The sequence below is a fragment of the Columba livia genome, chromosome 13 (genome assembly GCF_036013475.1).
Source record: "Columba livia isolate bColLiv1 breed racing homer chromosome 13, bColLiv1.pat.W.v2, whole genome shotgun sequence".
In the NCBI taxonomy this organism is placed as follows: Eukaryota; Metazoa; Chordata; class Aves; order Columbiformes; family Columbidae; genus Columba; species Columba livia.
This window is the reverse complement of record NC_088614.1, coordinates 21,240,089-21,259,411: the sequence shown is the minus strand read 5'-3', so window position 1 is coordinate 21,259,411 and position 19,323 is coordinate 21,240,089. Positions and strand designations below refer to the sequence as shown.

General features: G+C 46.2%; 2 protein-coding genes across 2 annotated transcripts in view; both read left to right on the top strand.

The window, feature by feature from the left end:
- The window catches only part of LPCAT2 (lysophosphatidylcholine acyltransferase 2), a 34,750-nt gene extending 16,467 nt beyond the window's left edge, over nucleotides 1-18,283 (top strand). Inside the window, exons 9-14 of the mRNA XM_065029282.1 lie at nucleotides 566-648; nucleotides 1,172-1,297; nucleotides 2,403-2,556; nucleotides 14,436-14,534; nucleotides 16,256-16,397; nucleotides 16,672-18,283. Of these exons, the coding sequence (XP_064885354.1) occupies nucleotides 566-648; nucleotides 1,172-1,297; nucleotides 2,403-2,556; nucleotides 14,436-14,534; nucleotides 16,256-16,397; nucleotides 16,672-16,925 (858 nt within the window). The 3' untranslated portion in view covers nucleotides 16,926-18,283. The remainder of the gene's footprint in view (nucleotides 1-565; nucleotides 649-1,171; nucleotides 1,298-2,402; nucleotides 2,557-14,435; nucleotides 14,535-16,255; nucleotides 16,398-16,671) is intronic.
- On the top strand, nucleotides 2,403-5,245 carry LOC102091565 (calpain small subunit 1-like). Its single transcript, XM_021294055.2, has 2 exons — nucleotides 2,403-2,556; nucleotides 4,008-5,245. Exon 2 carries the CDS (start codon nucleotides 4,080-4,082, stop codon nucleotides 4,824-4,826), a length of 747 nt encoding a protein of 248 aa, XP_021149730.1. The 5' UTR covers nucleotides 2,403-2,556; nucleotides 4,008-4,079; the 3' UTR covers nucleotides 4,827-5,245.
- Nucleotides 18,284-19,323: the final 1,040 nt, after the last annotated feature.

The window sequence follows — 19,323 nt, the reverse complement described above, 5'->3', positions numbered from 1 at the left end:
GGAGTTTCAGAATTTTACAGCATTTGTATCTGGTTAGTGCTCTACTTAACATTCAGAACTAAGATTCCTTAACATTTTTATCATACAGGAAACTTATCAGTCACATGCTGACAGATACAATTAACAGGTATGAGGTGGGACTGCAAGTGTGTATTTAAAAGCCTTAAATATCTTACGCACACTATTCCATTATATGACATCACTTACAAAGGATCTTTGAAAAGGAGTGGACAGGATTTCAGACTCACATTCTTACCAGTGTAGCATTTAGTTTTCTAACTAAGTATGCATTTATTATACTTTCCTTCTTCGTGGTTTGATTTTTCATATTAAAGCAGCTTCTACCAATCTTAAAAAGTAGGTTTGGACTAAATCTCATTTGTGTGGCTGGGGCAGAAGAGCCCAAGCGGCTCCTACGGCTGCTGAGACCTCTAGTGTCCAGTTCCTTCATTGCATGGCTGTTTTTTTCTCCTGTTTTTCCCTATTCCAAGCAGTAACAAGATTTTGTCTGTGTTGCTAATAAAGTGGTGGCTATTGCACTGATTGAATAACTCATCTTTTTCAGTTTCTGCCCGTTCATGTTCCTACTGAGGAAGAAAAGAGTGATCCCATTATTTTTGCTGATAGAGTCCGGCAAACCATGGCAACGTATGTAATCAGTCACCAATAACATCTTGGAGAACTTTTATATCCAGCAATTCCATATAAATATCCTAGCCATAAAGTACAATTTAGTCAAGTCCCGGGTACTATATGTAAGAATTGCTCTAGATTTTCACTAAGAGGTGTCAAATTCCTATACTAAAACACCCTGATTGTTTTTACATGCTTTACATGTCTACATTGGAACATGTTATGCTCAATTCATGGAAAGCTGCAATAAATTGCAGAATAAGTGGGTGGTTTGTTCTCCATGGTTACTGGGCTGCATTTGTGAGACTGGAAATCTTAAAACATCACAACACTACCATAATGTAGTTTCACAGGATGGTTCCACAGGTTTACAAAACAGTGTGTATTGCTTTATCCTACTTGCAGCAGTGCCAGAATGAATTATCACTTGTTTTGTGTATTAGCCTTAAAGCCAAACTGAGACAGAGAAAGGAAACAGCCACCTAAAAGTAATTTAATGTAAGAATTGATTTTTTGTTTTTTCTTAATGTTGTTTCAGTGCTCTGAATGTGCCGGTCACTGACCACACTTTTGAAGATTGCAGACTGATGATTTCAGCAGGGCAGCTGACTCTGCCCATGGAAGCTGGGCTGGTGGAGTTCACCAAAATTAGCAAGAAACTCAAGTAAGGGAAGTTTAGCTGTTGGTATAACAGCATAATTACTGTAGTGCTGCAGGTGTTGATGGCCATCTGCAAAAGGATGACTAACCCGATAACTGACTTGGCCACATGTAATACAGTGTATTAATGCATACAGCCTACATATATAAACTATATGGAAATCAGAGATTAGGAAAATCCCAGTAAGAATGAATCCCAAGTAATTTTTGTGGGCAGTGTTACAACAGGAAAAAATGCATGTTTTTAATCTTTTATGGAATTGTCTCACCAAAAGGTGAGGGTGGTAGAGCAGCGTCTGTTTTAGGCACTTGATGGTAATCTTGGGGCCCAATTTAAATTCCTTTCAGGGAGACGCACAGGAAGTATGTGGTAAGAAGTAAAAAAAACACAACTTCTTTCCAGCCTGAGAATTCAGCTGGTGGTTTACGGGTCTTAGTTGTACTGCGCAGCCATATTTCCCTAGTGGTGTCGACTTTTTCGGTGTGGATACAATGGAATCTGAGGACTGAACCACTTAATACAGTAATTCTGTCAAATAACCTGGCATGGCTGTAGTCAAATCTGAAGTATATGCGCAGTGTATCTTGACTTATTACGTGTCTGCTATATATCCATTTATAGAACTCTGTCTGGAGCAATCTTCAGTAGTTACATGGCAATTCTAATGATTCTTACTGAGGTGCAGTGGTGTATTTCTGCAGAGAGATCAGAGACTTCTCAGGCTGTAGCAATAGTAGCGTTTGGGTAGAGAGTTAGCTAATAGAGCTGAGACCTATTCCCTTCTTGAGTTAGGAAATATTCTCCGCAGAGCATGATGTGAATTTATGGCAATGAAAAGCCCTCTGTTAGACTAGCTTAGTTACTCCAAGGTAGTCTGACATACCCACACATACAACTGCCTGCTTTTAATATTAATAACCGGGAGGAGCAGTCCTTAGTTGTGGATTTCATGTAACATTTCGGGCTGGAAACACAGCATTTCTAATGCTGTACGCATATGCTCTATTTTGCTATTTTTGTCTCTGAACACTGTAATAACTTGTACTGAAATTCCATCTGTCCAAGATCTGCTCTATAGAAATATTTCCTCTCCCTCATGTTTGTGTAGCCTAAAATGGAATCATGTCAGAGAGCAGCTGGATACCTTTGCTGCCATTGCAAGTGCTTCCAAAGGGGGAAGAATTGGAATTGAGGAGTTTGCAGAGTACTTAAAGCTGCCTATTTCAGATGTCCTCAGGGAGCTGTTTCTACTCTTTGACAGGGTAAGTAGTTGGTTAACTGACTGGAAATCTTGTTGACAATGTTTTATTAAGAATCACATCCCAAAAGTGTATTGAATTCATTATGTCCACCTTAGTAAATGCTTCTTGGTTAGCAATTCCTGTAGGCAATATAGGCGAGTCTTAAAGTTTCCTTCTTAAGTTTTGATGAAGAAGGTTGGTCAGTTTTTAACTTGTTAACTGGCAGTCATCTCTTGGGCCAAGTTGCTGTACCACCATCAGATGATGATCTTCATGCTGGTAATGGCTGAACATTTCCTTCTGCCTACCCCAGATTTTGATCTTGTGTACACTCTGACAGCCTAATTGACTGATATAGTTGTAAGAAAATAATGTAAGGCAGATTGAAGCTGACAAGAATGTATGCTCCTGCAGTGTTTGTGAAGGGTGCTATGAGACACTAGAAGGATTCTCCTCTTGCCTGTCTCCAGCCATAAGGGAGGCTCTGTGCTAATCTGATCATTTAGGGTTTCCTCCATAGTCAGTGGTGATCTCTCCCATTTTCTACTTCTCTCTGAAGATGTGAAAAACTGCTTTGTGGATGTGGCCCTCTGGCTATTCCAGAAGTGTCAGTAACTAGAGCACAGCATAGAATTATCTTACTTCTAGGCAAGCAATATGTGCTCCATCGTGAGCAGTACATTGTACTGCAAGGGCTTATGAACCAGAGGTTGTTTCTTAACATAGGAGCTCTCCCAACTCAGCATCATGCTTCCTGATCAAGTTAGCTTCAGCAGCACACCCATCCTTGGGATGTCATTGTCTTGTAGATGCTGATTAAAACCGTTCCAGGATTTTTCCAGATAAAAAGGTTTTACAAGCTCTACAATAGAGGAATCAAATGTATTTTCTTAGTTGCTGCATGCATTGAAGCCCTAGCAGAGCTAGGTACTCATTCTTTCTTCATTCTCACCTCCCTGCCTTGGATCACTGCCTCCTATTAACATGTAGTCCAAGTCCTGAAGCAAAGTACATGCAACAGAAATATGGTGTGGCAACCAAAATTCCTTTCACTTTCCCTATCTGGCACAACAGTGCCAGTCACTCGAATTAGCAATGTAATGCTCAGTTCACTAAGAAGTTGAAGGCATAAAAGACTGCAAGGACAGACAAGGCTCTAGCAGCCTTTCACTGCATTGATCTTTAAGGAGATGAGTCTAACTGAGGAGGAGTCACACTAATGTGGCTGGGCTCTCTTCAAATTGCTTTAATTAGGAGCACAGCTATTTTTAGATTTTTGCTCTGTGGCTTTCAGCCTCATTGTTATTTTTTTCTAAAAAGACTCCTCAAATCACATCAAGCTAACTATGCAGAGAAGAAAGAGAGGCGTATTAACAATAAAGAGATGTGAGGTAACTCTGGCAGCTGGAGACATGCACAGACAAGGTGAAGCCTAAGCATGCAGATATAAGCTGTGTTTTGCCCACACCCAGCTCAGACACAACACTGCTTCGGAGAGTTAAAGCAGCACTAGATCTCTGAGTAACTCCTGCAAACAATCTGCGATGTTCCTCGCGAAAGCTTTGCTGAGTGGAGCAAGTGGCAGTGGCGGTGGAGGGAGCCTTGCACGTGGCCTTGGAGGTCTTCTAACCGGAGGCGGGCATGGAGGGAATCTTGGAGGACTTGTTGGAGGTCTCGTCAATCTTATAAGTGAAGCAGCAGCTCAGTATAATCCAGAGCCACCTCCACCTCCCCACAGTCATTTTACAAACGTGGAAGCCTGTGAGAGCGAGGAGATCAGACGGTTTCGTCGCCTTTTTGCCCAGCTGGCTGGAGATGATATGGAAGTGTGTGCCACAGAGCTAAGGGACATCCTGAACAAAGTGGTTTCCAGACATCAAGACTTGAAGACCAATGGCTTCAGCTTAGACACATGCCGTAGCATGGTAGCCGTCATGGACACTGATACCAATGGCAAACTGGGCTTTGAAGAGTTTAAGTACCTGTGGAACAACATCAAGAAATGGCAAGGTGTGTACAAGCAGTACGATACCAATCAGTCAGGCACTGTTGGGAGAGCTCAGCTGCCAGATGCCTTGAAGGCTGCAGGGTTCCACCTGAATGAACAGCTCTGCCAGGTCATCGTGCGCAGGTATGCCGATGAGGATGGCAGCATGGATTTCAACAGCTTCATCAGCTGCTTGGTACGACTGGACGGCATGTTCCGGGCTTTCAAGTCTCTGGACCGAGATGGAAATGGACAGATCAAAGTGACCATCGAAGACTGGCTGCAGCTGACCATGTATTCGTGAAGGCATAACAGAGAAGAATGAGTTTCGTCTGGAAGATACACATGGACACCTATGATCCCATACTATAGAACTGTAGTCTTTTGTTCTAGGGCAGAGGTAGCTACTGGTAGACAGCTCAGCCTGAAGTGTTGTGATTGCTCTTGTGCATGCCTCACTCTGCTTTTTGGAAGGGTTTGTATAAGTTGTCAGTCGGACAGCTGCTTACATCTGTCTCAGAAAACTATCTCTAGACTCCAAAGTGAAAAGAATAAGTTGAACAATCAAAGCTGAGTTATTTCTTCACGTACGTTGGCTTGTATACAACTGTTCTATAAAAAGCTCCTAAGTTTGGTGTTGCTTTGTGATGTTACTGTTCTGATTTGTCAGCATTCACTAAGCTGGAATAAAGCTCTGCCTGCCTGAAGGCAATCACTAGTGAAGGCAGTTGTGCAGTTATTTCTAACAAGGGGAAAAACATGAGAGTCGTGATAACTATAATGATCAATGAATTTACATAATCATATTTAATTTCTTCTTACTTCTGCTTTTTCATGCTTGTCTGCTGAAGCAAAACCTCAGTGGTCAGTTCCACCTGCTGGCCAGGACAAAACCGAAGACTTATATAAGGCTACTTACACAGCCCTTTTCTCCTTCCTACAGTTCTATTAACCAATCTTTTTTCCTTCCTTGAAGCCTTATTATAGTTGTAATGAAAACAACTTAAAACACTACATTTATATTTAGAGAACCTTGCCATAATACTGCAGTCACATAGCAGACAGACAGCCAAAATCAACCTCTGGCTATCCGAGTTAAATTCTTTCAGGGTGCAGCATGCCACTCAAGCTAGTTTTGCAGTTCTGTCCAGTATGTCAACTTTTGACTAAAAGGAATAACATGTACTGTCAAAGGTACATTTCTCTGAATTAAGGTTTACATAGCTGAAGAAAACAGTTCTTGCACTGCAAAGAAAGAAGGCAGATTTCTCTGCAGGGCTGTGCTGCTTCAAAAGAAAATGATCTAGGGTGTGTGCTGGCTGGAATGCAGAGCGGAGCGGAGGAGGCAGCCTGCGGAACGCCCGCTGCAGCCGGCAGAGGGAGAGCGCACACACGGGACGCGCTGCGCAACACCACACGACGCCTGCAGGGCAGCTGAGTATTAATGCGGTACTATGGTTTGGGTTTGTTTCTAAATTTCCATAGCTCTGATTTCTAAATGTTTCAGGTACGCTTGGCAAACAGTGTTTTCGAAACTGATGAGTTCTCCTCCCTCGTACACTTGCAGAAACCTTTTACTTGCAACTTGGGAAAAGTAACTTACAATTCTTGCCCAGACTTTTTTCCCTTCTGCTCTCTGTTGAATACCAAGCTGGGTGACAGAAACAGTAAAAATATTCATATTGGCCCAAAAGAGGTAAATTCCTTCCTAAAAGCATTCACCCCCCTCCCAGTTATTCAATGGAAAAGCACGGAGTGGCATTTGGGCTCTGAGTAATAGAAAACAGAGCACGGAGGGAGGTGCGATACCTCTAGGTGAGCACCATCCTATCAGGTTTGTTGCAGAATTTCCCTTTCTGACTAGTTAGAACTTGCATGTAGCAACAGACAGTGGAAATTTTGGAGTTACAGAAATAGCCTCTCAGATGATGAGCCAGGAACAAGAGAGGTGCATCTGCAGTTCTTCCTCAAAAAGTCCCGTTGTGGCTGCTGTGTGGACTGTGACTCGGGGTTTACTTCAGCAGACAGAACACGAATGACTGGTGCCCGCACACACACATGCGATTTTTCCCATTACCTTATACAGTGAGAAAAAGGCTTTGGGGCAGTAGCACTTCAAACCTTATTGACTTTGTCTGTCTTGCAGAAAGCTTTGCCAGCTGCCTAAGTCAGATTATCTAGCCCTGTCTCCTTGTGTAACTCTAAATGGAGACTGTTCACTACAATGCAAACTTTCTTGTTTCCCTAAATATGAGATTTACTATATCATATAAAAAAACCAACACCACCCTAGTTACCATAACATGCTATAGTGAAAATAGTAACAGAAAAACCTTAAAGAAAACAAGGGCTGTTGAGGTTACACTATGTTTTGGTTATTTTGTGTAACAAATACCAATAGATAAATATTGATGTTCTACTTTGCTATTTGCTATACGAGCTCAGCTCAAGTATTGCTTCCTTAAAATATTTTCGGGTGCACAGGCTGCAAACACAGCTAGATCTGCATAGAAAGCCTATAGCAAGTGCTTGTTTGCAGCGGTGCTACAGGAGCACTGAAGGTTTTCGTGCATTTTCGGTGTAACTCCCATCTCTTTTTCCAAGCAACAACCCTTCACCAGGATGCCAGAGCATCTGGAAGACTGCCGGCGTCCCAGGGTTTAGCATGGCTAGTCAGAACATGATCTTGCAAGTGCAGTGAGTTTATTTCCTATTCAGATGGCTGGAATTCTCTGTGTCAGATTGCACTTGGGTTTGATTACTGGGTTTCTGCACTTTAATGAAAGTAATATGACTATGTACAGCCAAAGCTGTGTTAACTGATTTCCAAATTTTTTTTTAAATGAGCCTATCTTATGTAATGTTTACTTCCCAATTCTTTTCCTGTGATACTTATTCTTAACTTTAAAAATACATTTAAAAAATATTCTAATGGCATCAAACAATCCTTTGCTAAGAATACTTTATATAAAACTGTCCAAAAATAATATCCCATGGAACTCTGAACAATTATTATCTGCACTCTTGCTTCAGTTGTTTAAGGAGTTTAGGTTTATAATGGTGCATTATTAAACTGAGATCTGTTATTGTTGTGAGAACTATGATGTAGCCAAAATAAAGTCAAACTCGGCAGCACAGTGAGACCACAGATTTGTAAATAAAATGGCATTTATAATAGAACATTGTCCTTTTCTAGTAATCAAAAAATGTCAAAAGTTATACGTCTTACACACATGTAAGTTAGAGACTATTCATATTTTTGCTAAGTTTCCTTAAAATTCACAGGCATTTAAAGTACAAGATGTTCGAAGATTGCAAGTCTTCAAAACAGATTGGTTAGACTATCAATATAAAGAAAGTAACAGTTGTCCATGCAAACCAGTCCTGAATTGGTTTTGAAAGCTAAAGAAAATTGTATTTTAGCAGTTTTGAATGCTGACAGATAGCTTGATAAAGAAATGTTAGTACTGAACTCATTATTACATATATTTTGTTTAAAAAGGACTATATTTAGGCATCAATTCAGTAACAGAAATTACTACTTTATAGAATCCATGATTTTCAATGTGTTCTACAAAGCAGCCTGAGCATTTCTCCATTGACAAGCTCATCTTCCGCTATTCAGCAGCAGAAAGCCCAAACTAGGAACGTTACGGTCGGTGTGCGCAACAGGCATTAGGAGAGCGCAAAACAGAATTTTGATGTGTCCCCAGGAGCCCAGCTCTCTCTCTCTAGACCCAAAGGGTTCTGTGCTGTCCCCAGGAGCCCAGCTCTCTCTCTCTAGACCCGAAGGGTTCTGTGCTGTCCCCAGGAGCCCAGCTCTCTCTCTGTGCCCAAAGGGTTCTGTGCTGTCCCCAGGAGCCCAGCTCTCTCTCTAGACCCGAAGGGTTCTGTGCTGTCCCCAGGAGCCCAGCTCTCTCTCTGTGCCCAAAGGGTTCTGTGCTGTCCCCAGGAGCCCAGCTCTCTCTCTCTGTGCCCGAAGGGTTCTGTGCTGTCCCCAGGAGCCCAGCTCTCTCTCTGTGCCCAAAGGGTTCTGTGCTGTCCCCAGGAGCCCAGCTCTCTCTCTGTGCCCAAAGGGTTCTGTGCTGTCCCCAGGAGCCCAGCTCTCTCTCTCTGTGCCCAAAGGGTTCTGTGCTGTCCCCAGGAGCCCAGCTCTCTCTCTCTGTGCCCAAAGGGTTCTGTGCTGTCCCCAGGAGCCCAGCTCTCTCTCTCTAGACCCGAAGGGTTCTGTGCTGTCCCCAGGAGCCCAGCTCTCTCTCTCTAGACCCAAAGGGTTCTGTGCTGTCCCCAGGAGCCCAGCTCTCTCTCTGTGCCCAAAGGGTTCTGTGCTGTCCCCAGGAGCCCAGCTCTCTCTCTCTAGACCCGAAGGGTTCTGTGCTGTCCCCAGGAGCCCAGCTCTCTCTCTGTGCCCGAAGGGTTCTGTGCTGTCCCCAGGAGCCCAGCTCTCTCTCTGTGCCCAAAGGGTTCTGTGCTGTCCCCAGGAGCCCAGCTCTCTCTCTGTGCCCAAAGGGTTCTGTGCTGTCCCCAGGAGCCCAGCTCTCTCTCTCTGTGCCCGAAGGGTTCTGTGCTGTCCCCAGGAGCCCAGCTCTCTCTCTGTGCCCGAAGGGTTCTGTGCTGTCCCCAGGAGCCCAGCTCTCTCTCTCTGTGCCCAAAGGGTTCTGTGCTGTCCCCAGGAGCCCAGCTCTCTCTCTCTGTGCCCAAAGGGTTCTGTGCTGTCCCCAGGAGCCCAGCTCTCTCTCTCTGTGCCCAAAGGGTTCTGTGCTGTCCCCAGGAGCCCAGCTCTCTCTCTCTGTGCCCAAAGGGTTCTGTGCTGTCCCCAGGAGCCCAGCTCTCTCTCTCTAGACCCGAAGGGTTCTGTGCTGTCCCCAGGAGCCCAGCTCTCTCTCTCTAGACCCAAAGGGTTCTGTGCTGTCCCCAGGAGCCCAGCTCTCTCTCTGTGCCCAAAGGGTTCTGTGCTGTCCCCAGGAGCCCAGCTCTCTCTCTCTAGACCCGAAGGGTTCTGTGCTGTCCCCAGGAGCCCAGCTCTCTCTCTGTGCCCAAAGGGTTCTGTGCTGTCCCCAGGAGCCCAGCTCTCTCTCTGTGCCCGAAGGGTTCTGTGCTGTCCCCAGGAGCCCAGCTCTCTCTCTCTGTGCCCAAAGGGTTCTGTGCTGTCCCCAGGAGCCCAGCTCTCTCTCTCTGTGCCCAAAGGGTTCTGTGCTGTCCCCAGGAGCCCAGCTCTCTCTCTCTAGACCCGAAGGGTTCTGTGCTGTCCCCAGGAGCCCAGCTCTCTCTCTGTGCCCGAAGGGTTCTGTGCTGTCCCCAGGAGCCCAGCTCTCTCTCTCTGTGCCCAAAGGGTTCTGTGCTGTCCCCAGGAGCTCAGCTCTCTCTCTCTGTGCCCAAAGGGTTCTGTGCTGTCCCCAGGAGCCCAGCTCTCTCTCTCTAGACCCGAAGGGTTCTGTGCTGTCCCCAGGAGCCCAGCTCTCTCTCTCTAGACCTGAAGGGTTCTGTGCTGTCCCCAGGAGCCCAGCTCTCTCTCTCTGTGCCCAAAGGGTTCTGTGCTGTCCCCAGGAGCCCAGCTCTCTCTCTGTGCCCAAAGGGTTCTGTGCTGTCCCCAGGAGCCCAGCTCTCTCTCTCTAGACCCAAAGGGTTCTGTGCTGTCCCCAGGAGCCCAGCTCTCTCTCTGTGCCCAAAGGGTTCTGTGCTGTCCCCAGGAGCCCAGCTCTCTCTCTCTGTGCCCAAAGGGTTCTGTGCTGTCCCCAGGAGCCCAGCTCTCTCTCTCTAGACCCGAAGGGTTCTGTGCTGTCCCCAGGAGCCCAGCTCTCTCTCTGTGCCCAAAGGGTTCTGTGCTGTCCCCAGGAGCCCAGCTCTCTCTCTGTGCCCAAAGGGTTCTGTGCTGTCCCCAGGAGCCCAGCTCTCTCTCTGTGCCCGAAGGGTTCTGTGCTGTCCCCAGGAGCCCAGCTCTCTCTCTCTGTGCCCAAAGGGTTCTGTGCTGTCCCCAGGAGCCCAGCTCTCTCTCTGTGCCCAAAGGGTTCTGTGCTGTCCCCAGGAGCCCAGCTCTCTCTCTCTAGACCCAAAGGGTTCTGTGCTGTCCCCAGGAGCCCAGCTCTCTCTCTCTAGACCCGAAGGGTTCTGTGCTGTCCCCAGGAGCCCAGCTCTCTCTCTCTGTGCCCAAAGGGTTCTGTGCTGTCCCCAGGAGCCCAGCTCTCTCTCTGTGCCCGAAGGGTTCTGTGCTGTCCCCAGGAGCCCAGCTCTCTCTCTCTGTGCCCAAAGGGTTCTGTGCTGTCCCCAGGAGCCCAGCTCTCTCTCTCTAGACCCGAAGGGTTCTGTGCTGTCCCCAGGAGCCCAGCTCTCTCTCTCTGTGCCCAAAGGGTTCTGTGCTGTCCCCAGGAGCCCAGCTCTCTCTCTGTGCCCGAAGGGTTCTGTGCTGTCCCCAGGAGCCCAGCTCTCTCTCTGTGCCCAAAGGGTTCTGTGCTGTCCCCAGGAGCCCAGCTCTCTCTCTGTGCCCAAAGGGTTCTGTGCTGTCCCCAGGAGCCCAGCTCTCTCTCTCTAGACCCAAAGGGTTCTGTGCTGTCCCCAGGAGCCCAGCTCTCTCTCTCTGTGCCCGAAGGGTTCTGTGCTGTCCCCAGGAGCCCAGCTCTCTCTCTGTGCCCAAAGGGTTCTGTGCTGTCCCCAGGAGCCCAGCTCTCTCTCTCTAGACCCGAAGGGTTCTGTGCTGTCCCCAGGAGCCCAGCTCTCTCTCTCTAGACCCAAAGGGTTCTGTGCTGTCCCCAGGAGCCCAGCTCTCTCTCTCTGTGCCCAAAGGGTTCTGTGCTGTCCCCAGGAGCCCAGCTCTCTCTCTCTGTGCCCGAAGGGTTCTGTGCTGTCCCCAGGAGCCCAGCTCTCTCTCTCTAGACCCAAAGGGTTCTGTGCTGTCCCCAGGAGCCCAGCTCTCTCTCTGTGCCCAAAGGGTTCTGTGCTGTCCCCAGGAGCCCAGCTCTCTCTCTCTAGACCCAAAGGGTTCTGTGCTGTCCCCAGGAGCCCAGCTCTCTCTCTGTGCCCAAAGGGTTCTGTGCTGTCCCCAGGAGCCCAGCTCTCTCTCTCTAGACCCAAAGGGTTCTGTGCTGTCCCCAGGAGCCCAGCTCTCTCTCTCTGTGCCCAAAGGGTTCTGTGCTGTCCCCAGGAGCCCAGCTCTCTCTCTCTAGACCCAAAGGGTTCTGTGCTGTCCCCAGGAGCCCAGCTCTCTCTCTGTGCCCGAAGGGTTCTGTGCTGTCCCCAGGAGCCCAGCTCTCTCTCTCTAGACCCAAAGGGTTCTGTGCTGTCCCCAGGAGCCCAGCTCTCTCTCTCTAGACCCGAAGGGTTCTGTGCTGTCCCCAGGAGCCCAGCTCTCTCTCTCTGTGCCCAAAGGGTTCTGTGCTGTCCCCAGGAGCCCAGCTCTCTCTCTGTGCCCAAAGGGTTCTGTGCTGTCCCCAGGAGCCCAGCTCTCTCTCTCTAGACCCGAAGGGTTCTGTGCTGTCCCCAGGAGCCCAGCTCTCTCTCTCTAGACCCGAAGGGTTCTGTGCTGTCCCCAGGAGCCCAGCTCTCTCTCTCTAGACCCGAAGGGTTCTGTGCTGTCCCCAGGAGCCCAGCTCTCTCTCTGTGCCCGAAGGGTTCTGTGCTGTCCCCAGGAGCCCAGCTCTCTCTCTGTGCCCGAAGGGTTCTGTGCTGTCCCCAGGAGCCCAGCTCTCTCTCTCTGTGCCCGAAGGGTTCTGTGCTGTCCCCAGGAGCCCAGCTCTCTCTCTGTGCCCAAAGGGTTCTGTGCTGTCCCCAGGAGCCCAGCTCTCTCTCTGTGCCCAAAGGGTTCTGTGCTGTCCCCAGGAGCCCAGCTCTCTCTCTGTGCCCGAAGGGTTCTGTGCTGTCCCCAGGAGCCCAGCTCTCTCTCTCTGTGCCCGAAGGGTTCTGTGCTGTCCCCAGGAGCCCAGCTCTCTCTCTGTGCCCAAAGGGTTCTGTGCTGTCCCCAGGAGCCCAGCTCTCTCTCTGTGCCCAAAGGGTTCTGTGCTGTCCCCAGGAGCCCAGCTCTCTCTCTCTGTGCCCGAAGGGTTCTGTGCTGTCCCCAGGAGCCCAGCTCTCTCTCTCTGTGCCCAAAGGGTTCTGTGCTGTCCCCAGGAGCCCAGCTCTCTCTCTCTAGACCCAAAGGGTTCTGTGCTGTCCCCAGGAGCCCAGCTCTCTCTCTCTAGACCCAAAGGGTTCTGTGCTGTCCCCAGGAGCCCAGCTCTCTCTCTCTGTGCCCAAAGGGTTCTGTGCTGTCCCCAGGAGCCCAGCTCTCTCTCTGTGCCCAAAGGGTTCTGTGCTGTCCCCAGGAGCCCAGCTCTCTCTCTGTGCCCAAAGGGTTCTGTGCTGTCCCCAGGAGCCCAGCTCTCTCTCTCTGTGCCCGAAGGGTTCTGTGCTGTCCCCAGGAGCCCAGCTCTCTCTCTGTGCCCAAAGGGTTCTGTGCTGTCCCCAGGAGCCCAGCTCTCTCTCTGTGCCCAAAGGGTTCTGTGCTGTCCCCAGGAGCCCAGCTCTCTCTCTCTGTGCCCAAAGGGTTCTGTGCTGTCCCCAGGAGCCCAGCTCTCTCTCTCTAGACCCAAAGGGTTCTGTGCTGTCCCCAGGAGCCCAGCTCTCTCTCTGTGCCCGAAGGGTTCTGTGCTGTCCCCAGGAGCCCAGCTCTCTCTCTGTGCCCAAAGGGTTCTGTGCTGTCCCCAGGAGCCCAGCTCTCTCTCTGTGCCCAAAGGGTTCTGTGCTGTCCCCAGGAGCCCAGCTCTCTCTCTGTGCCCGAAGGGTTCTGTGCTGTCCCCAGGAGCCCAGCTCTCTCTCTCTGTGCCCGAAGGGTTCTGTGCTGTCCCCAGGAGCCCAGCTCTCTCTCTCTCTAGACCCGAAGGGTTCTGTGCTGTCCTCAGACCTAGGGAGTCCACTGTTTCAAAAATCTCTTTCTTGAACTGCACAACACATTATCCAAAAAGGAAATAATTTTTACTCTTCTGTTTGCTTTTATAATGTTTCTGATGAATGCCCTTATTGTGAATGTTCCCAAATATGAGCTGCTAGTAATTTCTATTATGCTTTCATTACCTATTCCATGTCGCTTCACCTCACGCTTATATGCCGGGTGTTCCCCAGACCAGATGTTTCCCAAAACCCTAAAGAAACTTTCTAGTCTGGTCACAGGAACGCTACTAACTTAAGCATGTATTTCAATGGGCATCTGCCATTTTCTCTATCTGCAAATACAATACAGCTTACATAGAATTAATCACGAATCCCATCAAAGCAAGCTTCAAACATTTTGTTGGTGTAGCTTTGAAGTAAACGTATTAAAATGTTTGCTCAGATCAAAACTGATATTATCAGAGAGGCAGTTATAATTAATTCATCGCATTTCTGGCTTAAAAGGTAGGACAGTGTATTGGCTTCAAAACAGCATGTAGGGCAATGCATTTGCTTCAAAGAAAGGCTTCAGACAGACCATGTAGATTTACTGCTTCTTCAGGCTGAACGTTACTGGCATATATTTTATCGCTGAAGGTTCTTAGGAAGAATTAACTCAAGGCAACAGCCTCACTGTTGGCCTGTTTATTAGAGGATGTTGCATTGGTCTCTGAACTTCAGTCAGTGCTACATGAATTCTTGCAGGTGCCTTAAATACATCTATTCCAATTCTTGTTAGAGACTTCTGAGAGGACATATACTAAAGAACAACCTGTACGTTGTTTTAAATCTTGTTTGGTTGTTTATAATATAGAAATTGATACCCAAATTCTAGCTATTGAAAATATGCATATTTCTACTTCAGCCCTAGTACTACATATATTTAGTAAGCAGTTAGAAACAATACCTCTAGTGTTGTACACTGGCTTAGTGAATGTTGTGTAGTAGATTTATAGAACAGCTTTCAAAGTGATTTGCTATATTAACTCTACTGCCATACATATTTTGGTTACAGAATGGAGATGGCACCATTGACTTCAGAGAGTATGTAATTGGTTTATCTATTCTTTGTAACCCAGCCAACACAGAAGAAACTATTCGGATGGCATTTAAGGTAAGTTCAATTTAGTGTAAATCTACAAACCTGACAAATCAAGACTGACTGTAAATCTGTTAGCTTTCAAATCATAAGTTTATAGCTTCAATCTGTTATGCAAATGTGAGTAATACTCTTAAACCAATTGACATTTAGTGTGTGAAGGGGAGGGAGAAAATTGCAGGCATCAGCTTCACAGAAAAGGGTTTCAAAAGCCATGTGAAGGCACTAATGAATATGTAACTTGGCAGGCTAACTCCAGAAATGATTCAGCAGCATTTGCGTTTCTTTTGCCTGAGGTTTTTTTTCTGCTGTGATTCTTCAATGTCACAAGTCGACAATAGATGGAGCAACATCCTCTTGTGGGTCACTGTTGTTAACAAAGGGGAGAGGGGAATAAAAAAAAATCAAGAAGGGCTGTTTGGGACTGGCACATCCAAAACTGGACTGCCCCAAGATCACCTCTTGGCTTGTACTGTGGTGTCCCGATGGTACAAGCAGGCGAGAAGCAGTAGCTCCTTTCAGATCCTGGGCACAAGCAGCTTGTATGTGCCCAGGGTGCCCAGGTTGTGAATCCCTGAGTAGGAACATGCTTGAGTGGCATTTTTTTAGTAGATCTTTGACACAGATTCAGAACTAATCTGTTCTTATGAACCATATTGAACAATATCTTGAGATCATGCTCATTCTCAACTGGATGCCTGTTAGTACCGATGCGTTCTCAGGAAGTACCAGAATTTTTATGGTAACCCATTATATCCACTGGCTGCTTAACAGATAAGGGCTACAGCTGTTTGAAGGGACTTTGACTGTTTCGGGGATATTTTATCACTACAGATTGTTCTACGTTTTAGACTATACTCTTCAGTATCTTAACAGTTGCACTGATTCTAGAGTTAGTAATTTGCTTTAATTCCCAGTTTCAGCAGGAAACAACTTGTTCGGCTGGTAAAAGCCTGTTTCAGTCTGAAATGGAACTATGGTTTTCCTTTTGCTGCTTTTTATCTCTGCAACTAAAAGTACTTTCCCTCGCGCTGGGGAAGCTGCACGTACCTGAGCAGTGCAGCCATCCACCTCTCCTGTTTCTCCAGGGGCTGATTCACAGCAGGTGCCTTACTGTCACACTGCTGAGAAGGATGGGGTGATCAGTGCACACCTTCTGCCTGCGTGCCAGTTAATTCCTTGTTAATTGCAATAATTCCTTAGTGCGTGACAGATCACATGTACTAGAAATTAGGTATTTTACATCAGAGCATGAACTATGGCACGTCTAATTTGATGGCAGATGCGCCATAATGAAAATGCAGACTAAAACCCAAGACGTTCCAGTATACAGTGGCTGAATCCAGCAGGCCCTTCACATAGCTCCTGGTGGTAATTAACACAAACCTTTGTTTATGTTTTAGTTTTGTCAGTTTTGTCTGAGTTTTATTGCTGCATTAATGCTATGAGGTTTGTTTGTTGTTGCAGGTTTACTACACTCTTTTCCTATTAGAGGATATATCCCAACCATAGCATGTACATTGCTTTGCTAAGTGTCTGCTTAGTCTTATTCCAGAGAAAATACAGGAAATCTTTTGCAAGAGAAAGTAGCTGAGATGCAGCCAGTCTCTTCAAATCCCAGGCACTGTTTGCAGATCGCCTCTTGAATACTAGAAACCTAACGTGTGGCTGATGTGCACGGAAGGTTCATAGGCAAACTGATGCTGAAGTATTTGCACACGTCATGTCTTTCCCAGCTCTTTGATGCAGATGAGGATGGCACTGTAACGGAAGAAGAGTTTGCTCATATCATTCAAGCGGCTCTGGGGGTGCCCGACCTTGATGTTTCTATGCTCTTTAGAGAAATAGATGCAGATGAAACTAAGAAGCTGTCCTATGGTAAGTTACATCCTTTCCAGTGAAGAGTACTAATAGTCTTTTTGACAGTGAGAGTTTCCTACCTTTTTTCTCCCTGAAATTATCTGACGGTTCTCATACCCTGTTTCTGGGGAACACTGTTGAAGCGTAGACATAGATAATTTGTGTGACTTGCCTGAGATGCTTCAGATGAAATTAACTGCAGATCAGCTTCAGGAAAAGGATCAGGCACTGAAATTTTCTTTTATTTTGTTGCTGCACTATAGTATCTGTATTTTTTTAATATATTTTTCAGATGAGTTCAAGAACTATGCGCTCACGCATCCAGTATATGCCAAGTTGTTTACTACATACCTAGAGCTACAGAGGTACCACTCAGGTATGCTGGACGAAGATGGCATTGAGTCAAATGACAGCCCAGTCAAAGACAGTCCAGTTACAAAGAGTGCCATCCCAGTCTCAGAAATAACACCGATTGCAAGAAATAAAGTCTGCCCTGAAGGCAATGACGAGGATAACTCAAGTACATCTGACAAAAAAGATGACTGAGAAGAGTTAAAGAATCCAGCTCTTGAGTTCTGCACGATTTTTTTCCTAGCTATTCATAAGCACAATTGATATAAAAAAGAGATGGAAGTTACAATTAAAAAAAAAAGTTTCCTATCAGGAGGAGTTATTCCTGTTTGAGTGTAAGGGAAAAAACACTGTAACTATTCTGTCCTTGATGTCAGTATCCCAATACTGGGAATGTTGTTCATGTCTTCCAAGTTCATACTTCCACAAAAGTAACAGATGTGCTAAGAGGAGCAAGAGGCTCTGCGGTCCCACCTCAGAAAGGAGACTGAGGAGTCCACTTGTGCAAAACAAGAGGAATTTTTGGTGCTGCTCAATTCCTCTACATCCCAAACAGCTCTTAAGGGAGAAAAAAAAAATAACCAGGGTTTTAATGTACAATATCCCTTAGCCTTCCTCAAGTTTCTGAGAGACACAAATGAGTTAGAAGAAGCTGAGAGTTGAAGTTGGTGTTTTCTTTTAACTGCCGTTAGATTTCCCTTAACTACTTGTGAACTATAAAGACTAAGCTTTTGAACAAGACATGCTGATGCTGTTAAGAGAAACAGCTTTAGGCTTAAAGGCTAGTTAAAGATGGAAATGGCTGCACTTCTAACAACAAAACTAATTGGAATTCCAACGTGCAACTCACATTCTACAGGAAATTGCATACAGTAAGAACCAAGAATTAATGAACTATTTGAAAATAAACAGAATGTTGTTTACAGTAACAGCTGTTCAGGATCACATTAGGAGGGCTATTTCAAACAAGCATATTTTTATTCTAGTAATTATCAATAGAGGAATGTGACCTTGCTCTGCAAAACTTAGAAGGCAAATATGCTGTCAAGCCATAGTTCTAGCAGTTAGTATCTACCCTGAAGTTGTCTCCTGGAAACCATTTTGCATTATGTGTCATTACTCAATATGTTCTTAGAATCTGATTCAAAGCCAAGCTCTTTCTGGTCGATGATTTGAGTATGTTTTGCCTCTGTCCCCTCTAGTGCACTGCAAATTGGGCCTTTACCTTTTTCCATCCTTCATCTGAATGCACTTTATATAGTATTTAAAATATATAACTATTTACGCAAGTAACTTGTCAATAAAAAATGGGAAGGGGTGGAGTGACAGGATATTTTCAACTTAAAACTAAGATAAGCAAAGTCTAGAATGTCTAGTACCAAAAGTAACCAATTTTCAGTGGGTTTCTTACGTGAAATGGTAACCTCTGCCTCTTAAGTTATTGCTTGCGTTGTCTGTTTGCAAGTTCATTGCCATGTTTAATCTTTCTGTGTTTATAATTGTGCCTATGCTGATGTTTCACACGTTTAAAATAAATCTATATTTTTAACAGACTTCACATGAACAGCTGATTCTTTTCAGTACAGTGGGCAGGGTACTCTGGCTGCCTTAAGGGGCTGGGGGGATTTCCAGGAAATCGCGCTTATGATGCCTTACCTTGTTAAACACAGCGCTACCTGCAGTCGGCGTTTCTAGTTCTGAGTATGATGGCACTTTTCCTTATGGTAAGAGTAGAAAAGTAGGACAAGACTCCCTCTTCCAAAGAGTTACTTGTGCTGACTAACTCAGCAAGAGGGCATACAACACAACGCAGATTCATAGGTCTGTGGACAGATGCCAGCGTCTTCTGACAGAAAACAAAACATTGCTATTTACAGGTAAAATGAGTGACCTCAACCACAGCTGAGAGGTAACGGCTTTGTGTAACATGAACACTAGGAGAGCGTTTTCTTTCACTTGAGAAGGAGAAGGAGGAGCTACCCTAATCTGGCTGTACAGTTCGCTGGAATACATATTAATTCCTCGGCAGGATGCCTTTGCCCAGCGTGTTAACCAAAGTCCTCAGCTTTTCAACCGGCAGTAACCTTTTCAAAGACAATTTCTATTCCAGCCAGTAAGAAAACTATAGGTGGTTGAACATGACAATCACTTCAAGTCCTCGGAATGCCAAGGGCGCCTCACTCGTGGTCCTGCTGAATCCAGCCACATTCAACAGCTGCAGCACTATGCTGCCCAACAGTGCAGCATATTCAGGACTAGCGATTTTATAAAAACCTGCAAGTCACGCAAGCGCTGTGTAATTAAAGCTAAAGATATTGTGTATATAAATCTCATACTCCAATAGTTTAAGGAGCAAAGGCCACAAACAAAGGGGTTTGGTATATAGCAGTGATTCAACTGTGCTCTGAAAAGAAATCAGCTAAGCGTTAGAGACACTAACTCAATATACACACATCTGCTTGATGTGCGGGAAGGGAATACATTAATTTCTAGGCATCATTGTGCCTCAGGGAGCCTTTAAAAGGACCAAACTAAAAGCAGCCTGCAATAAACAGGCATCACATTAAGCGGCAGAGCAGGAACTAAACAGAAG

Coding starts and splice junctions, on each gene's coding strand:
- LOC102091565 (XM_021294055.2), top strand. CDS start 4,080: ATGTTCCTCGCGAAAGCTTTGCTGAGTGGAGCAAGTGGCAGTGGCGGT.